The sequence below is a fragment of the Martes martes genome (assembly GCF_963455335.1).
Source record: "Martes martes genome assembly, chromosome: 4".
NCBI lineage: Eukaryota > Metazoa > Chordata > Mammalia > Carnivora > Mustelidae > Martes > Martes martes.
The window spans coordinates 173,871,684-173,892,653 of record NC_137891.1 but is presented as its reverse complement, the minus strand read 5'-3'; the positions used below and the strand labels follow the sequence as shown (position 1 = coordinate 173,892,653).

Genomic DNA, 20,970 nt, shown 5'->3' with positions numbered 1-20,970 from the left:
TTAGGCGGGGACTGAGCCCCAGCTGCCCAAAGCGGTGATATGTTTGATTACGTAACAGGACAGGCTGCCTTCCCTCCCTCCCTGGCTTCCCACTCCCCTGTTGGTGCTTTCTGGAATCCCAGCACTGCTTTATATGTCCACATCCCGGTCTCTGGGTCTGTGGCTGGGGACCCAAGACAAGACCCTTGTGGTCTAAGAGCTAGATGAATGGGGAGGAGCTTTCAAGAAATAGGAACACACACATCTCTCCATGCAATCTTGCCATTTTCTCTAAAAATAGAGCTTTTTATTTAGAACAGTTTAGGGTAAATGCCCAAGACCATTAGAAAATTATTTAAATACGATATCAACACAGAACAAAATTAGACATGGATACAAATACCTAAAAACAGTGCATAATCTCAGGGCACTAAAGAATCACAGTGTGGCTTTAGCCTAGGGTATCCCCCACCCATCCTTCCAGCTGGCCCCAGAGTTCATGCTAGGCAACCCCGACCAGGTGCAGGAGAGGGGTCTGTAAACAGTTAAGGGCTGAGCGCACCTGACAAATTATGACATTGAACATCGCACTCTTTCCTAATGGTTCCCGTGGCTTTTTGTTAGTGACTTAATGATGATAAAAGAGCTGGCATTGAGAATTACTGAAAAACTCAGCCTCTCTCAGAAATGAAATTTTGAAAGCAATGCTTAAAAAAATAACAAGATTTAAAATAAAAATGACAAGGTTTAAGAAAAGAGATTAAGTGGTTCCTTCACAGAGGCCTAAGACAATAGTGATGAGAGCTTGTAGTTTTTCGAAATTACTTCCATGCAGCAGCTCATCTGGGTCCCAGACGCCCTTTCTCTTCTCTGTGCTTAGGGACGCAGACAAGCCTCAGCTCCTGAGGCCATACACACATGTGTGTCTGCCTGCGTGCGTGTGTGTGCATGGATGTGTGAGTCCCAGCCGTGCTGAAGGCCTCTTGCCAGCTTTGTGCTCCCGGAAATCCTTGCTGAGGATCCCCGCATTTTGTTGACATGGCCAAGGGCACATGGGTTGGCCCAGTTGGCCAGAGACCAGACATCTCACCCTTATGAACATGCAAGTGAGTTGACATTTGTTTGAAACAGAAGATAGGTATTCAATTAAAAAAGTGGTTTGCTGGGGACCTGGGTGGCTCGGCTGTAAAGTGTCTGCCTTCGGCTCAGGTCACGATCCCGGAGTCCCAGCATCAAGTCCCACATCGGGCTCCCTGCTCAATGGGGAGTCTGCTTCTCCCTCTGCCCCTCACCTCACTTGCACTCTTTCTCTCAAATAAATACTTAAAATCTTTAAAAAAAAAAAAAGAAAGTGATTTGCTGACTTCTTGAGCCATGGAATCCCCTAAACACCCTCACACAGAACGCCGTGGGGGTACACCAGGGCTCAGGGAGGCCGCTCTGCTTGAAGTGGGGGATCCTATGGCCCATGGTTCCCCCTGCGACTGGGACTCCTTCCATGAAACCCAGGACCGTTTGGGAACGTGGCTTGAGAAGCCCTGGAGCAGATGCCCTTTTCTAGATCTTTCATTTAACGGTCAACCTTCATATTGCCTTCAAAACAACACAGCTCCGTGGGGAAAGTGGCTACGAAGACGCTTTCTTCAGAAATGGAGAAATGTAAGTCCTGGCAGTTAAATGGCGGGGCCCAAGTCACAGAACCATGATGGTTCAGAGCCCAGCCACAAAATGACAAAAATCCTGGTCCCTGTGGGTACAGACTCAGCTCTGCTTGTCCATATGCTGGTGGGGATGGGTTCCCAAGGCAGTGGCTTGAGAACACCCAGCACCACCCCCCAGGTAAGGAGAGCCCCTTGTAGGGGCGCTGACCATACCGACTCCATCTTTGGCCCTCCGTCTTGTTCATGTTCGCTCCATGACTTCTCTTGAGGCTCTGTGTTCTGGGCTCTTGGAGATTCATATACACACCTTAGAAATGCCCACCAGGGCCGGGATGAGGGTGGGAGGCTTGTTTTGGCCTCCCATGAATCTTTAGAGATAACATAGACTTTCCCCTTCCTGACGTACAGGTGGTGCCAGAGGATCTAATGATAAGTTAGCTGTCAAGGAGGTGTGCTCCAGCCCTGCCTGTGTGCAAACCCTCTGCTCTTACCACAATGCCCTTCTGAATGTCCCCTGGCTCTATTATACCTGCGGACTGAGGCCTGGATTTTGCACAGAGTAACTATGCCTCTGCACGGATCACCCTTCACCCAATCCCCCCGTCAGTGAGTTACCCTGAATAAAACTGTGCATAAACTCTATGCAGTGGCCTTCTTCATCTCCTGGTCTCGAAGTGCCCTTTTAGTTTGGGGGATGCTTTACTGCTTCTCCCTCACCTTTTAACATACCCGCTGCTAGAAGATGCTGGATTCTTCTAGCATCTTCTAGAATCTTCTAGCAACTTCTACAACTAGAAGGGAAAATGGGACTTCTTTATAATTAAGGAGTCTGTCTAAAGTGCTGTCAATGACAGGGATCACAGCCCAGGAGTCCAATTCTCTGCCGGTTCCAACCCCAACCCCAACAAAGCAGATCCCTGGAAGGTGGATCGTTTGGTTCCTTCTTTTCCGGGAAAGGGGAGAGGGGTCAGGGTCCCTCTTGGCTGGGCTCTGGCTTCTGAGAATGCAGTTTCCTGACGAAGAGGAGAGAGGAAGTTAGGGTAGAAGGCAGGAGGTAGATCGGAGGTGAGACCCACTAAAAGGTGAATGTTAGTTGCTCAGAGTTTAGGGGTCACAGGTGGGAGATGCCAAGGAGTCTTCTCAGAGCCTGGGAGGATGGAGAAGCCTACCAGCCACCATGCAGAGAGTACCAGTGATGTGCCAGGCACCACACTACACGTCTCTCTCTTGGGACCCTCAGCAGTAGGTGAGAAAACCCAGGTAGAATGAGGGAAGGTGGCTTACCCAAGGTCCCATGACCGGTAAATGGCAGAGCTGGGATTTGAATCCAGGTCATCTGATCATAAAAGGTATGTAATTCCATGAGTCAGAGGCTGGGATTTGAATAATGACTACCCTCTCCCTTCCTCTCCAACATCCCCTGCTTACTTGATCTTTCTTTACCAGGGCCCACCCGAGACAATTCATGAACCAGGAGGCTGAGACCTGCGGGTGGGGGAGCTCAACAGGTGCCAGAGAAAGACACGACAGTGATAAAGATGTGCTCCCAATTCCCTCCCCCCAGATCCAGACGGCCCCATGTGGTGTCAGGACAGCCTCTGGTGTCCACTGTGACCTGACTTCACCAGTTTCATGGTGGATGATTCTGTTAGGGATGATTCTCCTAACTGGCCTGTCACTCCAAAAGGCAGTGGGGGTGATAAGAACACTCAACCAACCTCTGACCTCAGCCCATTCTGGTCTCCACCCCTCCCGCAGCTCAGCCCAAAGCTGGTGAGTCAAAGACGATGCGGTGGCTTCTTACTGCTCAAGGCAATTGACAACAACCCTGGGGTTTCTGAAATGCTTCAAGAGCCCTCCGTGTCCTCAGCGGTGATGCTCCCAGACTCTCAAGTCTCAGTGGCATCTCGGTCCTAGGTCCTAGGAAAGCTCAGTGGCACCAGACTTGGTGGGGGGCGGATCTGGGGAATGGCTCACCTGGCCATATAATGCCCCAGGGTCTGACCTCTGACCTCAGTCTTCTGTAGGCTCCCGGCCCCCCAGCTGCGAGGACTGTCATCCTCAATTTCTGATTCCCTCCCTCCTCCCTCTCCTCTTCCTCCTCCATCTTCACTTTCTTCCTCCTCCTCCTCCTCTTCCTCTTCAGGGTTGCTGTCCCAGCCAAAGGTCAGTGTGCAGAGAGAAACTGGGGGCTCCCCAGGGAGCAGATCCAGCCCTGGTGATAAAGAGCCCCAGCTGGCCCAGGAGGAGAGGTCATCTTTCTGGGGATCTTCCAGGAAACTCAAGTCCTTGGAGAATTCAGGCAGTGGGAGAGGCTCCTGACACCCGTCCCCACCTGGCCCTTGGCCTGGTGTCTTCTTGGCCAAATAGCAAGAGGACTCAGACTCATCCCAGGGGGAGGAGCCCCCCGCGCTGGCCCAGCTTCTGTCTGAAGCATCGGTAGCAGACCAGCCTTCGACCTGGACGGGAGGGCTCCAGGTGTCCCCTGCCTCAGAGTTTCCCGGGATCTGGTGCTCCTGCCCTAGGAAGGAGGGTGGTTCAAGGTAGGGCTGAGAGCTGACATTGTCGTCTGCGTCCTCCTCATCGTCCTCCTCCTCAGCACTGTTCTTCTCTGGTCCTGCCTGGATGGTGGCTGCGGTCCTGACTCCGGGGCTTGGCCGGGCCCTTCTGGTCAGTTCCTTTTGGGGACAGAGGATCAAGGTATCCAGGGGCTCAGGACCACTGGGATGAGGGGTTGCCATGGGGTATCTGTATCCAGAAAAGTCCTGATTTGGGGAGGGGAGAAAAGAACAGAAAATTGGGCTTTCCTGAAGGACAGGTTCTCCTGACAACAGACCCCGAGACAAGGAGTCAAATGTAAGTAGTTCTTTGGGGAAGTGATCCCAGGAAACACCAGTAAGGGAAAATTCACCAGGGCTGGGGGAGAGCCACCAAGAGAGGCTGTCGTCAGGCAAGTTACCCCTAGGGGGCAGCTGGAAGCCAGTGCAGCCCACGTACCTCAGGGCACCATCGGGTGAGGGGTGGGAAGGGTGACAGTGATGCTGGTTCCCCAGCCAGTCACGTGCACCGGCGCAGTGGACATCAGAGGCCAGAGGAAGCCCCCCGGGGCAGGTGCTGGCTGCTGGAAGCAGAGTGGTGACTTTCCATGTAATGAGCAGGTGGAGGTGTGTGGCAGAGCACAGAATGTCTAACACACAGCTTGTAGTTCAGATGGGATTTCCCTGCAGGTCCCAGAGCTAGGGACTTAGAAAACACTTCTGGGCGGCAGGTACCCAAAATCCATCCTCAAAGCCATCCTGACCCGAGGGCCCACTGAGCTGCACCTACAGCCTAGCCAGCCTCACCAGGCCCTCATTCGAACAAGTCAGACCCATCTGACCTCTCCAGCCTTTCCCCTGCCCCAGCTTCTAAGGGAGTGACTCAGCAGACAAGTGAGGAGATTCCGGGGTCAGCCTAGGCAAGACTCACCCTTGGTTAAACTGTGAACTAAGTGCTGGGATCCTTCTAAGATTTCCCCTTTTGGCATCACCCTCTCTCCCTCCCCCTTTCGGGCATCCCTCCTGAGTCCCAGGGCTGGGGGTTCTGCTCTCAGCACTTGACAAATCCATAGCAGAGAGGATTTCACTATGGGGACTTAAGGCACGTCTCCCTCCCAGGTATATTTGCCATTTGAATTTGCTCCCAAAGGAATGAATTACTAATGGTGGAAATCTAGATGTGAAGATAGGAGATTTTTGCAGTCTGGACTAACTGATACTCTATCTGACTCATGTCTTTAAGTGCAGACCCATTTCCTTATTCTTCAACACTCCTCCCCCTCTATTGCACACACCCAGTCTTGCCGTACCAGGGCCCATGGCGTCTTTGTCCGCTGAAACCAGGGGTTCTCTCTGAAGCTCTTCCAGATCACAAAGCCTATGGCAATGACCAATAGCAGGGGAAGCAGAAGTGGTAACAGCACCAGGAATGCCCAGCTGGCTCCTAAGTGAGGAAAAATAAGAATTACAGAAACATGGGGGCGCCCGGGTGGCTCAGTCGGTTGAACATCTGACTTTTGGTTTTGGCTCACGAAGTGACCGTCTCAGGGGATCATCTCCTGGGATTGCGCTCAGGAGTGAGTCTGCTTAAAAGATTCTCTCCCTCTGTCCTCCCCCCCACCAGTTTGTGCACGTGCGCTCTCTCTCTCTCTCTCTCGAATAAATAGATAAATCATTAAAAAAAAAAAAAGAACGGCAGAAACAATGACCACGGCTCCCATCTCTAACCATACGTGTGCTGTGGGCTTCACATGCATTATCCCGTGTAATTCTCATAAGAGTAAACCCATCCTACAGACTATGGAAACCAAGATTCAGAGAGGTGATGTAAGTTACCCAAAGACACACAGTGAGTGCAGTGGAGCTGGGATTCTAATCGAGGGGAGTCTATTTCCAGACTTAACGCTCTTAACCACCATAGGATGGAGATAATAAGTCCCAGGGGGGGCAGGGAAGTCCTCACCTCTGTATCACTTGGCACTCACCGGGGGCATCCAGGAAGAAGCAGTTGGGCTTGGAGAACTCGCTGTATTTAGGATCACCAAAGGTGTAGATGGTCCTGGCGCTGAGGCAGTAGTGGCCACTGGCAGCCGGCTGCAGGGGGATCTGCACTGGCTGGCCATGGAGGGTGACTGGAAATCGCGTCTGTTTGGAGAGATGGCAGGGGGTGTGGGCAGACCCGCTGTGGGGACAGGACAGGGTGGGGTGGGAGGATACTCCTGGGATCCCTGCCTCTTCTTTCCCTGCATTACAGTCTAAGCATGAGGAGGCAACATTAGCAACATTAGGAGAATGTTAGCTTCTCCTCTGAGTCTTCAAGTAGAGAAGGTGAGCACTCAAAACCACCTTGTCCCTCAGGGTCACCTTTGTGGGCACCCCCCCTGCCCCCGGGGCCTGTAGGTCCCCATTTTGGAGGCCAGATTCCTCAGGCTTCCCGCCCTCAGGGCCTCCCAATGTAGGGAGCATCTCAGTCATTTGGTCATTACGGACCCAGAAAAGTCCAGGGCTGCCCTGCCCAGTCCAGCAGCCCCTGGTCCAAACTGAAATGAGCTCTGAGTGTAAAATCCACATCGGCTTTCAAAGACTCTGTGCAAAAGGGATGTGAAACCTGCCAGGAACTTTGATATTATTGACATGTTGAAATGATAACATTTTATTGGATGAGACGAAATAGATTATTAAAATTAAAAGAACTTGTTTCTTTTACATAATTTAAGGAGGAACATTTAACATGACACCCGTGGCTCCCACTACATTTTTACCCAAGGGTCCTGGAGACAGGGACCGTGTCGGAAGAAGATCTAGGGTCCAGAATATATGAGCAAGTGGTCAGGAGTGTGAATGTTGGGGGGTTCCGTGAAAGAAAGAAGGAATAAGAAAAGGGGTTAGTAAACTACAGCCCATGAGTCAAATCTGCCCTGCCATCTTTTTTTTCCGCACATCGCATTTCCCTGGAACACAACTATGTCCATCCAACCGTCGTCTGTGGCAGCTTCCCTGTGTTAGAGGCAGAGTCCACTAGCTGGACAAACCACGTGACCCTCAAAATAAGAAAATATTTGCTATCTGGCCCTTTACAGAAGACGTTTGCCAACCCCTGCCATCAAGCAATGTGTACAGACACACACACGTGCGTACATGAGAAACAAGTCTGAAGCTGGATATTTGTGGTAGTCTCTGGGCACTTTAAGGTTCTTTCCAAGAATGTATCTGTGTTTTCTGATTTTTTTGTTGGTAATGAAACCAGTGGCTTGGCAAGCAGGCCTCCTAGGGCCTATCATACTTCAATCAGCTTTCATTGGACAAAAAGGGTTTCATAATTGAAAAAATATATATTGGATAGAAAACGGGTGTGCTGTTACTACCTATAATGTGCACAGGCAGGACATCTTATACTTGGCTTCTTAATTGGAGAAGGGTGGCGGCAGGGGAGGGGTGGTGCACAGGCCAATCAGGGCCTGACTACAGAGTTAGGGGTGAGAGGTATGTGGGGAGGGCTTCCTGGAGGAGGTGTGCAAAAAGTAGGCAGGCAGGGTGAGAGGCACTGGGGTTTGGTGGGGCGGTGGGGGAGGGTCCAGCCTGGGGGGCAGGAAAGGGGCTTCTTACCTTGTTCTTGATTCCCTCCTTCCAGAAATCCACCTCATACTTCAGATCCGGTCGGGGCATGCAGTGGGGCAGCTCGTAAGTGGCATTGATGCTCAGGACCTCCTCTGTCCGAGTGACTACCAGGGTGGGTGGGGCTGGCTCCACTGGCAGAAACGGAACAGGATCTGTCAGCATCCATCCCCCTGCCTCCAGGCAGGCCTGCCCTCCCACCCTGCCCCCTGCCCCCACCCTCCAACTCAGAGAACACTCCTGAAAAGGCAAAGTGGCTCTGGTGTTTGTTAAGCACCTACTATGCCTCAAGAGCCTTAAAGTCATTTTATTTCAGCTTTGCAATGACCCTGGGAGGGAGACACCACTATTCTCATCATTTGGAAGGGCAAACTGAAATGAACAGGCCAGGCTCACAGCTCACCTGCCTTTCCTCCTGCTGGCCCCTGCCCCTGGGTGCCTGCACGTACCACGGGTCTGTCAGAATCCTGTCCCCTGGCACTTCCTACAGTTGCTGACACATCACCACAAAGAGGGTGGCTTAAAACAACGCACATGTGTTACTTCCCAGATCTGTAGGTCAGAGTCCAGGGACACTGATAATATATTAAGCCCTGAACAGGAAGCTGGAGGGAACGGGGATCTTGACCTCCAGGAGCTGAAGGAAATTCAGGGGGCAATGAAATATGCAACTATCAAAACTCAAGAGAGTAAATGACCAGGGCCCCAGCCGAGGGTGGCGAAAGTCAGGAAGGCTCATTCCGGCTTGGGGGTGTGCTGTGGGAGAGTCAGGAGAGCTTCAGGGAGGAGGAGGAGGAGGCAAACACACAATTAATAATTATAAAAAAGTAACCTCCTCGCTGTATCTTTCCTTCCACCCTGATCGCTTCTCCCTGTCCCCCCAACTACTGGTTCGTCCTTCGCTCTTCTAGCCTGCCTGGCTGCCTGCGTGCCTATCCTTCCTTTCTTACCAACCAACACTCCTTTCTTTCTTCCTGTTCCTTCAGACTGTCTTCCTGCCTTTAGGCTAGCCAGCCCCCCACTTCCCTGCCCTCCTTCCTCCATACCCACCCATTCTTCTTTACTTTCCATACACCGTTCCTTCTTGTCCTTGTTCCCTTCTGTCCTCCTTTGCCTCCCCCTTTCCTCCTGTCTTTCCACCTCTTTCCTCTTCCCATCCTTCTATCCACCCACGGATCCATCCATCCGCCTTTCCTTCCTGTCCTCCATCTTCCCATCCACACGTGCTTCCTTTCCAGTTAGCCTGTGTCTTTCCAGGCAGCCTTCTTCCTTCCCCGTCTCTGCTGTAACCTCCTGCACCCCCTCCCTTCTCCCCTTCTTATCCATCCACCCAGCCACCTTCTTGTACCCAGGTTAGCTCTTCCTTTCTACTATCCCTCCCTGCCACCTTCCAGTCAAGCCCTTTCTCCTCTCTCTCCAAGCCGTGTTCTGCTCTCACATATTTTGAGAAGACTGGGCAGCAGGTTACAGATCTCAGCTCCGAGGGGCTATTGTCTGAATATTTCTCTTCTCCTTCTTACTACCCCACCTCACTCTTGGTCTGGTCCAGTACCATGGCCAAGATTAGAAAGATCCAGATTCTCTTTCCGTCTCTACCCCTCATTAGCTGTGCATCCTGGCAAGTTCCTTAGCTTTTGTGAATCGTACTTTATTTCTTTTTTTTAATGGGTTGATGAAAAGGAACCCCACAGGTTTGTCATTAGGATTAGAAATAAAATACACTGGGAAGAGAAAAGTACTCTCCTGGCTCAGTGTTAACACTGGTGATTTCTGAATACGGTACCTGTGGGGGATGCCTTCCTCTCTAGTTTTCTCTCCTTCGCTCCCCCGCCCCAATTTCTACAGTGCACAGAAGTTACTTTGGAAGCTGGAATTTAAAAATTGTTTATTTTTTTAAAAAGATTTTGTTTATTTGAGACAGAGAGCACAAGTGGTGGTGGGGGGGCGGTGAGGAGGGGTAGAGGGAGAGAGAGAGAAGCAGACTCCCTAGCCCGATGCAGGGCTTGACCTCAGGACCCCAAGATCATGACCTGAGCTGAAGGCAGATGCTTAACTGGCTGGGCCACCCAGATGCCCCCCAAAAACGGTTTCTTAAAGAGAATTTGAACATAAAAAATAGGAATAAATATATAAAATGCCTTGCATAGTTCATGACTAAGGTTGTGCTTGCTAGACGATAAAGAGCATCGCTAGAAAAAGATGTAAATGGAATGGCTGGTGCTGGCGGAAGTCCCCTAAGCCACTGCCATGAAACCAGGCTACGTGTGGCTGTCCTTGCTTTGGGGACGTGGGAGACGGTGGCCAGGACAGCAGTGCTACTTAGCCAAATTTCCTGGACAGGGAGTCTCCCACCAGGTCCCTTAACCACAGACTTACCCTCAAAAAGGTAATCCAGGTACTTGGACTCCACCATGGGGGACCTGGTGCTGGCAGAAGCCGCCCATACACGCCCCTTGAACTTGTTGTACAGGTCCTGTTTCTCCAGGCACATCAAAGAACACACCAGCTCTTTGGTTCCTTCGCACTTCCGCACTTTTCTCCACCGTCTGGGGGTCGCAGCGCTGAGGGAGGAGACAGGGGAGTTTGGGCTGTGGACTCAGCCTCTGGGATGCGAGGGCTTAGCAAACAAGTGCTCCCTTGTTCCTCCATCTGCCCGACTGTCCATAGCAACCGGTTCCCGTGTTCTTCATTCAGGCCTTTCAGGCCACCTGCTGTATGCCAGGCATCGTGCTGGGTGCTGTGTGGCTGTCAGAGGGGACACGCACGTCTGTGATGCCAACCTGCAGACGTCACCGGGGTCCGAAGAAGGGACTTTCATACTGGGCATTATTCTTGGGGAACTTACAAGGCCTGACAGGTCCTGCCCTCGGGAACTTCCATTCTGGTGGGAAGGGGAGAAAGACAATCATCCCACCAGCGAGGTGAACCCAGGAGTGGGTAAGGGCAGCGGGAATGGGGAATGGGGGAGGACTGCTTTCCAAAGGTAGGCCAGGAAGCTCGTTTTGAGGCCTTGATAGCAAGGAAGTCAGGGTAGGCCCGCGGGAAGGAATGGAAAAACAGAGCCTACAGTGGGAAGGAGTTTGACCTGTCTGGAAGAAAGCTAGGAGGCCAGCGTGGCGGCAGGCCAGTGGGCAAGGGAGGGAGACGTGCGCACAGGCTGGAGAGGTGGGGGGAGGGGCGGATGGGTAGATTAGGTGGGGCCTCCACATCCTGGTAAGGAGCTTGTATTTTATTCCAAGTGTGCTAGGGAGTCACTGGGAAGTTCTGAATAGGGGGCCTGAGATGATCTAATTTCTGTTTTTAAAAGATCACTCTTGGGGCAACTGGGTGGCTCAGCTGGTTGAGCATCTGACTCTTGGTTTCGGCTCAGGTCACGATCTCAGGGTTGTGAGATCAAGCCTCACATGGGGCTCTGTGCTTAGTGGGGAGTCTGCTTGAGATTCTCTTCCTCTCCCCTCCCCTTCCCCTCCCCCACTGGCTCTTGTGTGCACGCATGCTCTCTCCCTCTCTCAAATAAGTAAATCAATCTTAAAAAAAATAAAAGATCACTCTGATAAATCAGCTGGGAGGCTGCAGCAGTGGTCTAAGGGAGAACGGCGGTGAGGTTGGCGAGAAGGGGCTGGACTGGGGATATGTTCTGGAGGTAAAGCCGGCAGGACCTGCTCATGGATGGGATGTGGAACACGCGGAGAGGAGAAGCCACAGTCACTCCTGGGTTTGGGCACTGAGCAATACATGAATGAAGGAGGCTGAGATGGGTATGGCAAAGCGAACAGATTTTTGGGAAGAATTCCTCGGTTTTGTTTCTTGGTGGAGCTATAGCATGTAAACATTAACAATAATAATCAAAACAACCCTGGTGTGGTTATATTAATATGAGACCAAATATAGACTTCAAAGTCCACAGAAATATGAAAGATGAGAAGAATCACCACATAATGAGAAATTACTTCATTTCTCAGGAAGATATAAAAATTCTCTCTTATCTACCTGCTAAATACCCACACACACTATATGGCAAAAACAGACAAAACTGTAGGACAAAACAGAAAATCCACAATCATCATGAGAGATTTTTACTCAGTAATTGATGATTGAACAAAGAAAAAGAAGCAGTAAGTATGTAAAACACACAAAAAAAGAAAAATGTAATTATCAAAGTTGCATAAATAGAACTGAACTAGTTGAGCCACACATGAAACAAAATATGAACAAAAATGTTAGCACAGAGTTCCCTTGGCTAAGGGCTCATTTTTATGACTGCACTTAATCTTAATTACCTCGTGAAAGGCCGCATCTCCAAGTACACTCATGTCAGGGGGTTAGGGCTTCAGCACACGAATATGCTGGTGTACAACTCAGCCCATGTCAGGGCTATTATGAATTAAACTGGTAGGAATGCTCATGTACAAGTCTTTGTATGGACATAGCTTTTCATTTCTTGTAAATAAAGCATTAGGAGTAGAATCTGGGAGATTTGGCAACTGAAGGTGAAACATGACAAGAAACTGTCAAGCTGATATCCAGAGCAACTGTACATTTCCACCAACAACGCAAGAATTCCATTTCCTTCACATGCTTGCCAACACTTAGTATTGTCAATCCCTTTCATTTTAAGCCTTCCAGTTGGTGTGTGGTAGTGTTTCATTATACCTTTGATTCACATTTCCCTAATGACTAAGGCTATTGAACATCTTTTTATGGGCTTTTTGGCCATTCGAGTATCTTCCTTTGTGAAGTGATGATTCAAGTTTTTTTGGGGGGATTTGTCTTATTATTATTAAGATGCAGGAATTCTTTATCTGTTTTGGATACTAGTCCTTTTCCAGTGTATATATATGGAGAATTTTTTTTTGTAGTAGCTGACTTTTTCATTTTCTTCAGGCTTTTTTTTTTTTTAACAGTAAAAGTTTTAAGTGTGATGAAATCCAGTTTATTAGGTATTACGGACTAAATTATATTCCCCCCAAATCATATGCTGAGGCCCTAACCCCCCCCATATGACTGTATAGGCCCTTGGAGATAGGGCCTTTTAAGACGTAATGAGGAATAAATGTGGTCATAAGGGTGGGGCCCTAAACCAATAGGACTTATATCCTTTAAGGAAGAGAAAGGGATATCAGGCACGCTCTCACACAGAGAAAAGGCCACATGAGGACAGAGAGAGAAGGCGACCATCTGCAAGCCAAGGAGAGAGGCCTCAGGAGAAAGAACCCGCGGACGCCTTGATCTTGGACTTCAGCCTCCGGAAGTGTGAGAAGTAGGAGTCTGTTGTTCAAACCCTCCAGGCTATGGTATTTTGTCTTGGGAACTCTGGCAGACTAAGACAGATTTTAATACCATAAATGGTACTAAGGTAAGAAATAGCTAAAAATGTGGGAGCGGCTCTGCCACTGGGGAATGGCTAGAAGCGGGAAGAATTTTCAGGTGCATTCTAGAAATTCCCGGAGTGCCCTGAAGAGACTGTTGGTAGGGACAGGGAGTCAAAGGCGGTTCTAGGAAGAACTTGGATGCAAAGGAAGAACGTCTTAGTGGAAACTGGGGGAAAGGTGATCCTTGTTACAGAGTGGCAAAGACATTGGCTGAATTGCGTTTTGGTGTTTTGTGGGAAATAGAAGTTAAAAGTGATGAACTTGGATATGTAGCTGAGGAGATTTCTAGGCAAAGTATTGAAGACGTGACCTGGTTTCTCCTTACTTCTTACGGTAAAAGGAGAGAGGAGAGAGGTGTGTAGAAAGCACTGTTAGGCCAAAAGGAACCAGAACCGGAAAATTCTCAGCCTATGCATATGGCAAAAAAAAAAAAAAAAAAAAAAGAGAAAGTAAGTTCTAGAAGGAACACCAAGGGTGAGGGTGTGGTTGGGAAATTTGAAACTTGGAGATCATGGATGGGACTCATGGTTAACTTAATCAGCCATCTCAGTAGAAGCCAGAAACAGAGATGGGATTAGAATGATCTGTATACCTACCTACCTGCTTACCTACCTACCAGTCTCACCCTGTTTACTGAAAAGATTGAGAGCAATAGCTAAGTGGAGATCAGCACAGCTAGCACATACATTGTTCTTTAAAACCATTTTCTACTAAATGGTGAAATGGCTGATTCAGGTTTTAGGTCGGGATTCTGCAAATGAGCCTGGAAGATCTTGGTATAACAGCAACAAAATAACCAAAATTACTAGCATCAAATTAAAAGGACTTGGAGGGTGCCTCGGTGGCTCAGTGGGTTAAGCCTCTGCCTTCAGCTCAGGTCATGACCTCAGGGTCCTGGGATGGAGCCCCACATCGGGCTCTCTGCTCAGCAGGGAGCGTGCCTCCCCCAACCCCTGCTTGCCTCTCTGCCTACTTGTAATCTCTTTCTCTGTCAAACAAATAAATAAAACCTTTAAAAAAAATAAAAATAAACATAAAAGGACTTGGGACTGAACTTGAAAGGATTTTTCACTGCCTCCAAATGGGATGATTCAAGTTTTAATGCATAGACAAGTTGTATTAGATTGAGACGATCAGCTACGTTTAAGTACTAGAGTTCATAATGATAACAAAGAAACCAAATCAATCACCTTTGGGAGATGACAGAGAACCAATTCATGACCTTGGAAACTTGCACAAAAAAATGAAGCATTTGTCCTGTCTTACCTATCTGAAAGGTACACTGAATGTCAAATACTCTAAGAGAGGAAGCATCTTTTTGTAAAATAATTCCACTTAATAAGTGAAAAAAATCATACAATTAGAATATCATCATTTAAGAATCCTCACAGGTGTTCAAAAAGTGTAAAAGAGAAGGACAGTATTACAAAGGTCTGGAGGATGGACTTTGACCTCTAATCAGCCCTTCCTGGCTCCACTATTCTCAGTGGCGTGACTGAGCAAACCACGCTCAGGGCGCCCCCGTTTTCTGCCTGCAGACGGCAGGTGTCACACCCCTCCTCATGGGGCTGTGTGAGAATAACTTTGGTTAAGTGTGGACACAGTGCCTGACACATGACAAGCACACAGTTCATGTTAGGTGTTTCCTGCCTCCTGATACATCCCTGTACAGTTCTTTCTTTTGAGAGCTTGCTGGCAATCTGCCCTTTTCCAAACTAGGCCTCCCACCCTCTTACTCACATCCGGATGCTATAGAAGGAGGGACTACGACAGAACAGGAAGCATGTAAACTTTGGGGTCAGACAGGCTGGGGTTTTTCTTCTGGCTCCTTCCCTGGTTCCCTCGGGCAGATCATAGCCCCTCTCTGAGCGCAGGTTCCTGGTCTCTAAAATTGGGGGAAGTGCAGGGCTCAGTCGGTTAAGTGTCCGACTCTTGATTTCCGCTCGGGCCCTGATCTCAGGGTCCTGGGTTGAACTCCCTGGTGGGCTCCACGCTCCCTCTGTTCCTCCCCCTACTTGCACCGTCTCTCCCACAAATAAATAAAATAAAATCTTGAAAAATAAAATAAAACAGGGGAAGTGCAGACCTGTCTGGGTATACAGGGAGAAGGAAGTGAAACATTCATGCGAGACGTTAGAACTCAGCCTGGCACAGGTGGGTCCTGCGTACTCGGCACGCACCTCCCCTTCCTGCTTCGCCCTCCTCACCCGGCCTAGAGGAGTCCTCTTGACAACCTGCTTTCATCATCTTACTCTCTTACGAAAGAACCTCAAGCGATTGCTATCTGTGTGCAAAGATCAGCAAATTCTGCTTCCATGTTCGGATTTCTCTGGATTAGTTATGGTTGCCTGGAATGCCAGGCTGAGAAGGATCTCAAGGCTCTGTAGGGAAAAGTGTGATCCTCTGGGATGCCCACCACAGGCTCTGCAGGAGATACGTATGCCCTCCCTTTTCAGCTAGAACAACTCCAAGCTCCTCATTCAGGTCCTGGAGAATGCCACCACTGGGTCCCTGTAGCTCTACTCAAGCCCTGTTCCAACTCTTCTCAAAGATCCTCCCGAACTACCCTACGACCCAGCAATCACACTACTGAGTATGTACCCCAAAGATACAAATGTAGTGATCTGAAGGAGCACGTGCACCCCAATGTTTATAGCAGCAATGTCCACAATAGCCGAACTATGGAAAGAACCAAGATGTCGATCAACAGATGAATGGATAAAGAAGATGTGGTATATATATATACAATGGAATACTATGCAGCCATCAAAAGAAATGAAGTCTTGCTATTTGCAACAATGTGGATGGAGCCAGAGGATATTATGCCAAGCGAAATAAGTCAATCAGAGAAAGACAATTATCATATGATCTCTCTGATATGAGGAATTTGAGAGGCAGGGCGGAGGTCATGGGGGGAAGGGAGGGAAAAAATGAAACAAGATGGGACCAGGGAGGGAGACAAATCACAAAAGACTCTTAATCTCAGGAAACAAACTGAGGGTTGCTGGGGGATGAGGGATGGAGGGATAGGCTGGCTGGGTGATGGACATTCGGGAGGGTATGTGCTATGGTGAGTGCCGTGAATCGTGTAAGCCTGATGATTCACAGACTTACACCCCTGAAGCAAATAATACTTATATGTTAATTAAAAACATAAAAAAAAAATCCTCCAGAGCCCCAGTAGACCCAACACCTGTGCACTGTTCCCTAATCAGCATCATTCCCCCACCTCCAGACCTTTATCAACACAGTCTCCAAACACCTGCCACATGCTGTCTCCCGTGGGACACAGAACCAGGAAGCTGATGACACCCAGTGCAGGTGTCCCAGACAAACCCCTCCAGCCTCTGCCCACCTCCTCGGGCTCCCCAAACACGACCGGAGGCTCCCCTCTACCTTTGATAGGCCACAAAATAGGTCACGTTCTGGGAGTAGCCAGGCCCTGGGAGCCATGTCAGGTACACACCGAAGTCCCGGGAGAGCAGCGTCACGTTCTGGGGAGGGGGGAGAAGGGGCTTCCCTGTGGGAGAGAAAAGAAGTCATGAAGCCTGGAGCTCCTGGCCGGTCTTGACACGGGCCATCTGGAGCTGAAGAGCAGTGTGGTGGGCAGTCACGTGCTCAGTGAGTTTGAGAAGCAGGTGTCATCTGGGGTAGCTAAAACACGGGCGACATGATGTAGGTTGGGCACCCGGGGCCAGGATTCCGATCACAGCCATGCCACTAACTGCCTGTACCGCAGCCCCTTCCCCTCCCTAGGCCTCCTCGGCCCATCTGGCACCTGAGGGTTTCAGGGGAAGACCTCCAACAGGAACCATCTAACATCTACCGAATTTGCTGGACTCTGGGAGGGAACAGCCCTGAGGGTCACAGGAGCAGAGGCTCAGTTCCGTTCTTAGCCATGTCCCTGGAGCTTGCCTGCCACGGTCCCTGACCGTGAGAAGATGAACAAAAAGTATTTGTTGAATGAATGTGAAATTTTGTGAAATTCGGATCATTCCAAAGGCCTCCCAACTGGTCTCCTTGTTTCCAACCTTGTCTCTTAGGTCCGTTCTCCATAGAGGGGCAAGGGCTAACGTGAAAGTCGGATCATGTCGCTCTTCTGCTTTAAACCCTCGAATGGCTTTCACTTCGTTCAAGGCTAAATCAAAAGTCTTTATAACCCTACCCCCACCCCCAAGACCTACCTAATCCCACCCACTGCTCTCCCCGTGCTCCCTGCTCCCAGCCACACAGGCCTTTCTGCTATTTCTAGAGCATGCCAGGCACGCTCCCCCTTCAGGCCTTTCCATAAGCTGTTCCCTCTGCCTAGACTAGTCCCCCTCCCTGGATCTCTGTCAGGCTCGCACCTTTGCTTCCTTCACATCTTGGCTTAGATGTCACCGTCTCAGTGACCTGGCCCCTACGTCTCCTCCTTGACACGTCTTCCCCACTGCTAACCCTCACCTCCTGAAATATACACCTGATTACGCCTCTCCCCAGTTCCATGTCCTTCCCTGGCCCTTAGGATAAAGTCCATGCCCCTTATTGAAATAGGTGACAGGCCATCTTGTCGACCTCTCCCTGATAGCTCCCCAGCAGGCTCCCCTGCAGCCAATCTTGGTTCCTGTCCTTCTCAAACAACTACATACTCTTGGGTGACTTTGAACCCAGGAGTCTTTGACTGCCTGGTGTTCACCGTTTAAAAAAAATTTTTTTTTTTTTTTTTGGCCATCTAATCTCTTAAAGACTTGATTCAAATGTCAATTCCCTGACATCTCTAAGAAGTGGTAGTGAGGGTGATGGGGATGATGGTGATGACGGTAGCAGCTAATGTGTATTGTGTCCTAACCATTTTCTTTCAATCCTCCCCACTTCCCTAGGAGGTAGGCACTAACCGTGATCATCACATTAGAGATGAGGGAAACAGAAGACTCGCCAGGTAATAAGTTATAGAATCAGAATCCAAAGCCAGACCTAGTCAACTCCAAATCCTGAGCTCTTGACTACACTTCCTTCCTGAGGGTCTCATGGGGCTTTGTTCAACTTTATCCTTCCAGCATCTCTGAACTGCTACTGGCCAATGACATCTGTGGACCACTGTGTGCCAGAAGACTCAAAGAGGAATATAATTCCATTCTTGCCCTATAGGAGCTCATGGGTCCTGTTAGAATTCAGCTCCCTGAAGTATACACACAGGTCACACGGTGTATATTTATGTGTATGTATGATGTGTAAATTAAATGTGTATTGATGATGGAAGTCCACACCAGTTACAGAATGGAGTGAGGGAATGGGGAGGGGGCAGGTCTACGGATGGCTCTTGCCTCAGCTCCCTCCCCCTGGCCTTTTAACCCAAATATGGGTTAAAATATGGGTTAAATACAGCTTCCACCTCATCCTGGGATCCCCACTTGGAACTGGATCACTGGGGTGCAGATGCTGTCACTGTTCCCAGCTGTTCTAGCCGGTGAGCCGCAGAGGCCAAAGTCTGTGGATTATAAATGATCTTGTGGGCAGCACACGCCCAGAGCAGAAACAGCAGCTAGAGTGGTTACCGGCTACTGAGCCCTCGAAGGGTGGGAGGCACTGGTTTGACACTTGCTGCACAAAACCTCATTCCGTCCTTAGGACAAACCGCCCTATGGGGTGGATGTCCCTCTGCTTCCATTCAGGGGACTAGACTCAGAGACAGATGATAAATAATTTGCCTGAGGCTATGCAGCCAGTTTGTGTGGGGGTCAAGATTTGAACCTGGATCTGACTGTGCTTTACCCTAAACCATCACAGGCCGCGGTTTGTGTTGGGTACATTAAATATTCCTCAGGTAAAAGTGTAGTTAGATCCAGATAGGGAAACTATTGAAGTTGACAGTGAATCAGGGGGACAGACAATCCCACCCCACCCCCACATACACACAGAGGCACTGTCCTTTACCAGCTGCAATGACAGCTCCTGCTGTGGACGTGCCAGGGGCTGGAGCATCCATGAGCTGACCCTGGTGGACTGACGGTCTTCCTCCAGCTGCCCACCCCACGGCCAGAGCCGGCCATGCTTGCTTCAGCTTCAGCTTCAGGCTTCTCTTCCTGCGCTTTCCTTCTTGGGTTACTCCCCTGATTGCTCTGAGCCTCAGTTTCCCCATTTGAACAGGGAGAGAACAGCCCCTACCTTATAGGACGGTGGGGTTGTGCCACTTAAGTAGGGGAATAGAAGTTGCTCAAGAAACGTTGGCTTTTGATATTAGCATCAGATGATGCCCAAGGGCCCTTCTTGCTCTTAAACTGTTAGCCTGAGACCAGGAAGTCCAAGACTGGGGGCACTATTGGACCTTCTCCTGACTGGCTGGGGTTTGGTGGTTGGGTCCCAGCCTGGGGTATTTTGTACCCTGCCTCCTTATTTACCAGTGGGAGACCACAAAAGAAGTCGGCTTATTAGAGTAACAGCAGCGCACAGATTCCGCTCAGTCTGGGCGCTTCTGAAACCGTCCGGCCCGAGGAAGGGAAGGGGACTGCGCAGGAGGGCAGGACTTCCCTTGATAGCGAGGATCCAGTTTCATATTAATGGATCCAGTCTCGTATTAATGCAGGGGGCAGCGCCTTTAGGAAACCTTAAGCAGCACTTTATAAACAGCGCGGCTGCTTTTCCAACTGCCACTGTCTTTCCCTGTGCACCTGGAGCGGAATTGGCATTAGGAAACTGGATCAGTTTCGTACGGGAAAGGAATTTCAAAGCCTTGGGTCTGTTTCGTCCCAAGTCCCAATTCAGAAGACGACGGGAGGTGGGTGGGCGGGGACGATCGCACCAGCTCGGCCGGCTGCGGGCCGGATGCGGCCCCGTCCCTCCCTCCCGGCGCTCCGCCACCCGGGGTGGGCGCCCCGGGCCGCCCCGCGGCGCCCGCCCGCCCCGCGGCGCCCGCGCTTACCTAGAGTGGACTGCAGCAGGCCCAGCAGCAGGGGGACCCACCGCCCGGCCCCCGCCAGGCCGGCTCCAGCGCTGCCCGCCCGGCGCGGCCAGGTCCCACCTCCCGGAGCCTCCGGGCTCACCCACCGGCAGGTTGCCGCGGCCAGCAGCCACTGGGAGGCCGATTCGCGGGCCCGGGGCGGGGCCGGGCGGGGGCTTTCCCCGGGGTAGTCCCGCAGCCGCGAGCGAGGCTGGCAGCCGGCTCCGTGCGCCGCCCCCGCTCCATGACCGCTGTGGCTCCTCTGTGCCCGCACTGCCCTTTGTTCAGCCGGATCTGGGCGCTGGGGGTGGGGGTGGGGGTGTCGGTAAATCCGTACATGGGAGGAGGGCGGGGAAGGAGAACTGCTTATTACCAATAACCGCAGTTAGGAGTTCCAGTATGGGCTTTCAAAGAGGACTAAGAGAAGTGTTCAGAGCCAGTTTAACAACACAGCTCCAGACACCACTGGCGGTGTCGGAGCGAGGTCTATGCATCAGATACTAAGCCAAGCCCTTCCCACACACTGTCTACTTTAATCCCTCTGAAAATCTGGTGGGTCGGTCCTGTTACCGTGTGCATCCTTCACACCGGGAGTGGCAGCCTCCAGAGCTAACGGACTCGTTCTGGGGGAGGCAGGAGCCTCCCACACCACAGCCCTGGTGTATTACCCCGCACCCCAACAGTAATCGCCTCCGAGCAAGGACCAGCCTCTCCGCAGAATAGTCTACTGTCATTAAAAAGGATGTTGCCCAGGGATATGTAATGACTCGGGGATGTTTGCAACATACTCAGTAGCAGAAAAGCAAGTAGCCAAATACGGCTCCATTAACAAAAAATCTGCATGTCACATGGGGCACCTGGGTGGCTCAGTCAGTTGAGCGGCTGCCTTC

The 20,970-nt window shown here is 50.5% G+C and overlaps 1 protein-coding gene across 1 annotated transcript; it reads right to left on the bottom strand.

Moving 5' to 3' along the window:
• Positions 1-252: 252 nt before the first annotated feature.
• IFNLR1 (interferon lambda receptor 1) lies at positions 253-20,659 on the bottom strand (the record flags this gene model as incomplete). The annotated part of the gene is made up of 8 exons (XM_080801727.1): positions 253-4,405; positions 5,488-5,621; positions 6,163-6,322; positions 7,784-7,926; positions 10,169-10,353; positions 16,561-16,684; positions 20,063-20,381; positions 20,651-20,659. The coding sequence occupies 8 exons, from the start codon at positions 20,657-20,659 to the stop codon at positions 3,614-3,616; spliced, it is 1,866 nt and encodes a 621-aa protein (XP_080657853.1). The 3' UTR covers positions 253-3,613.
• Between the last annotated feature and the right edge of the window lie 311 nt (positions 20,660-20,970).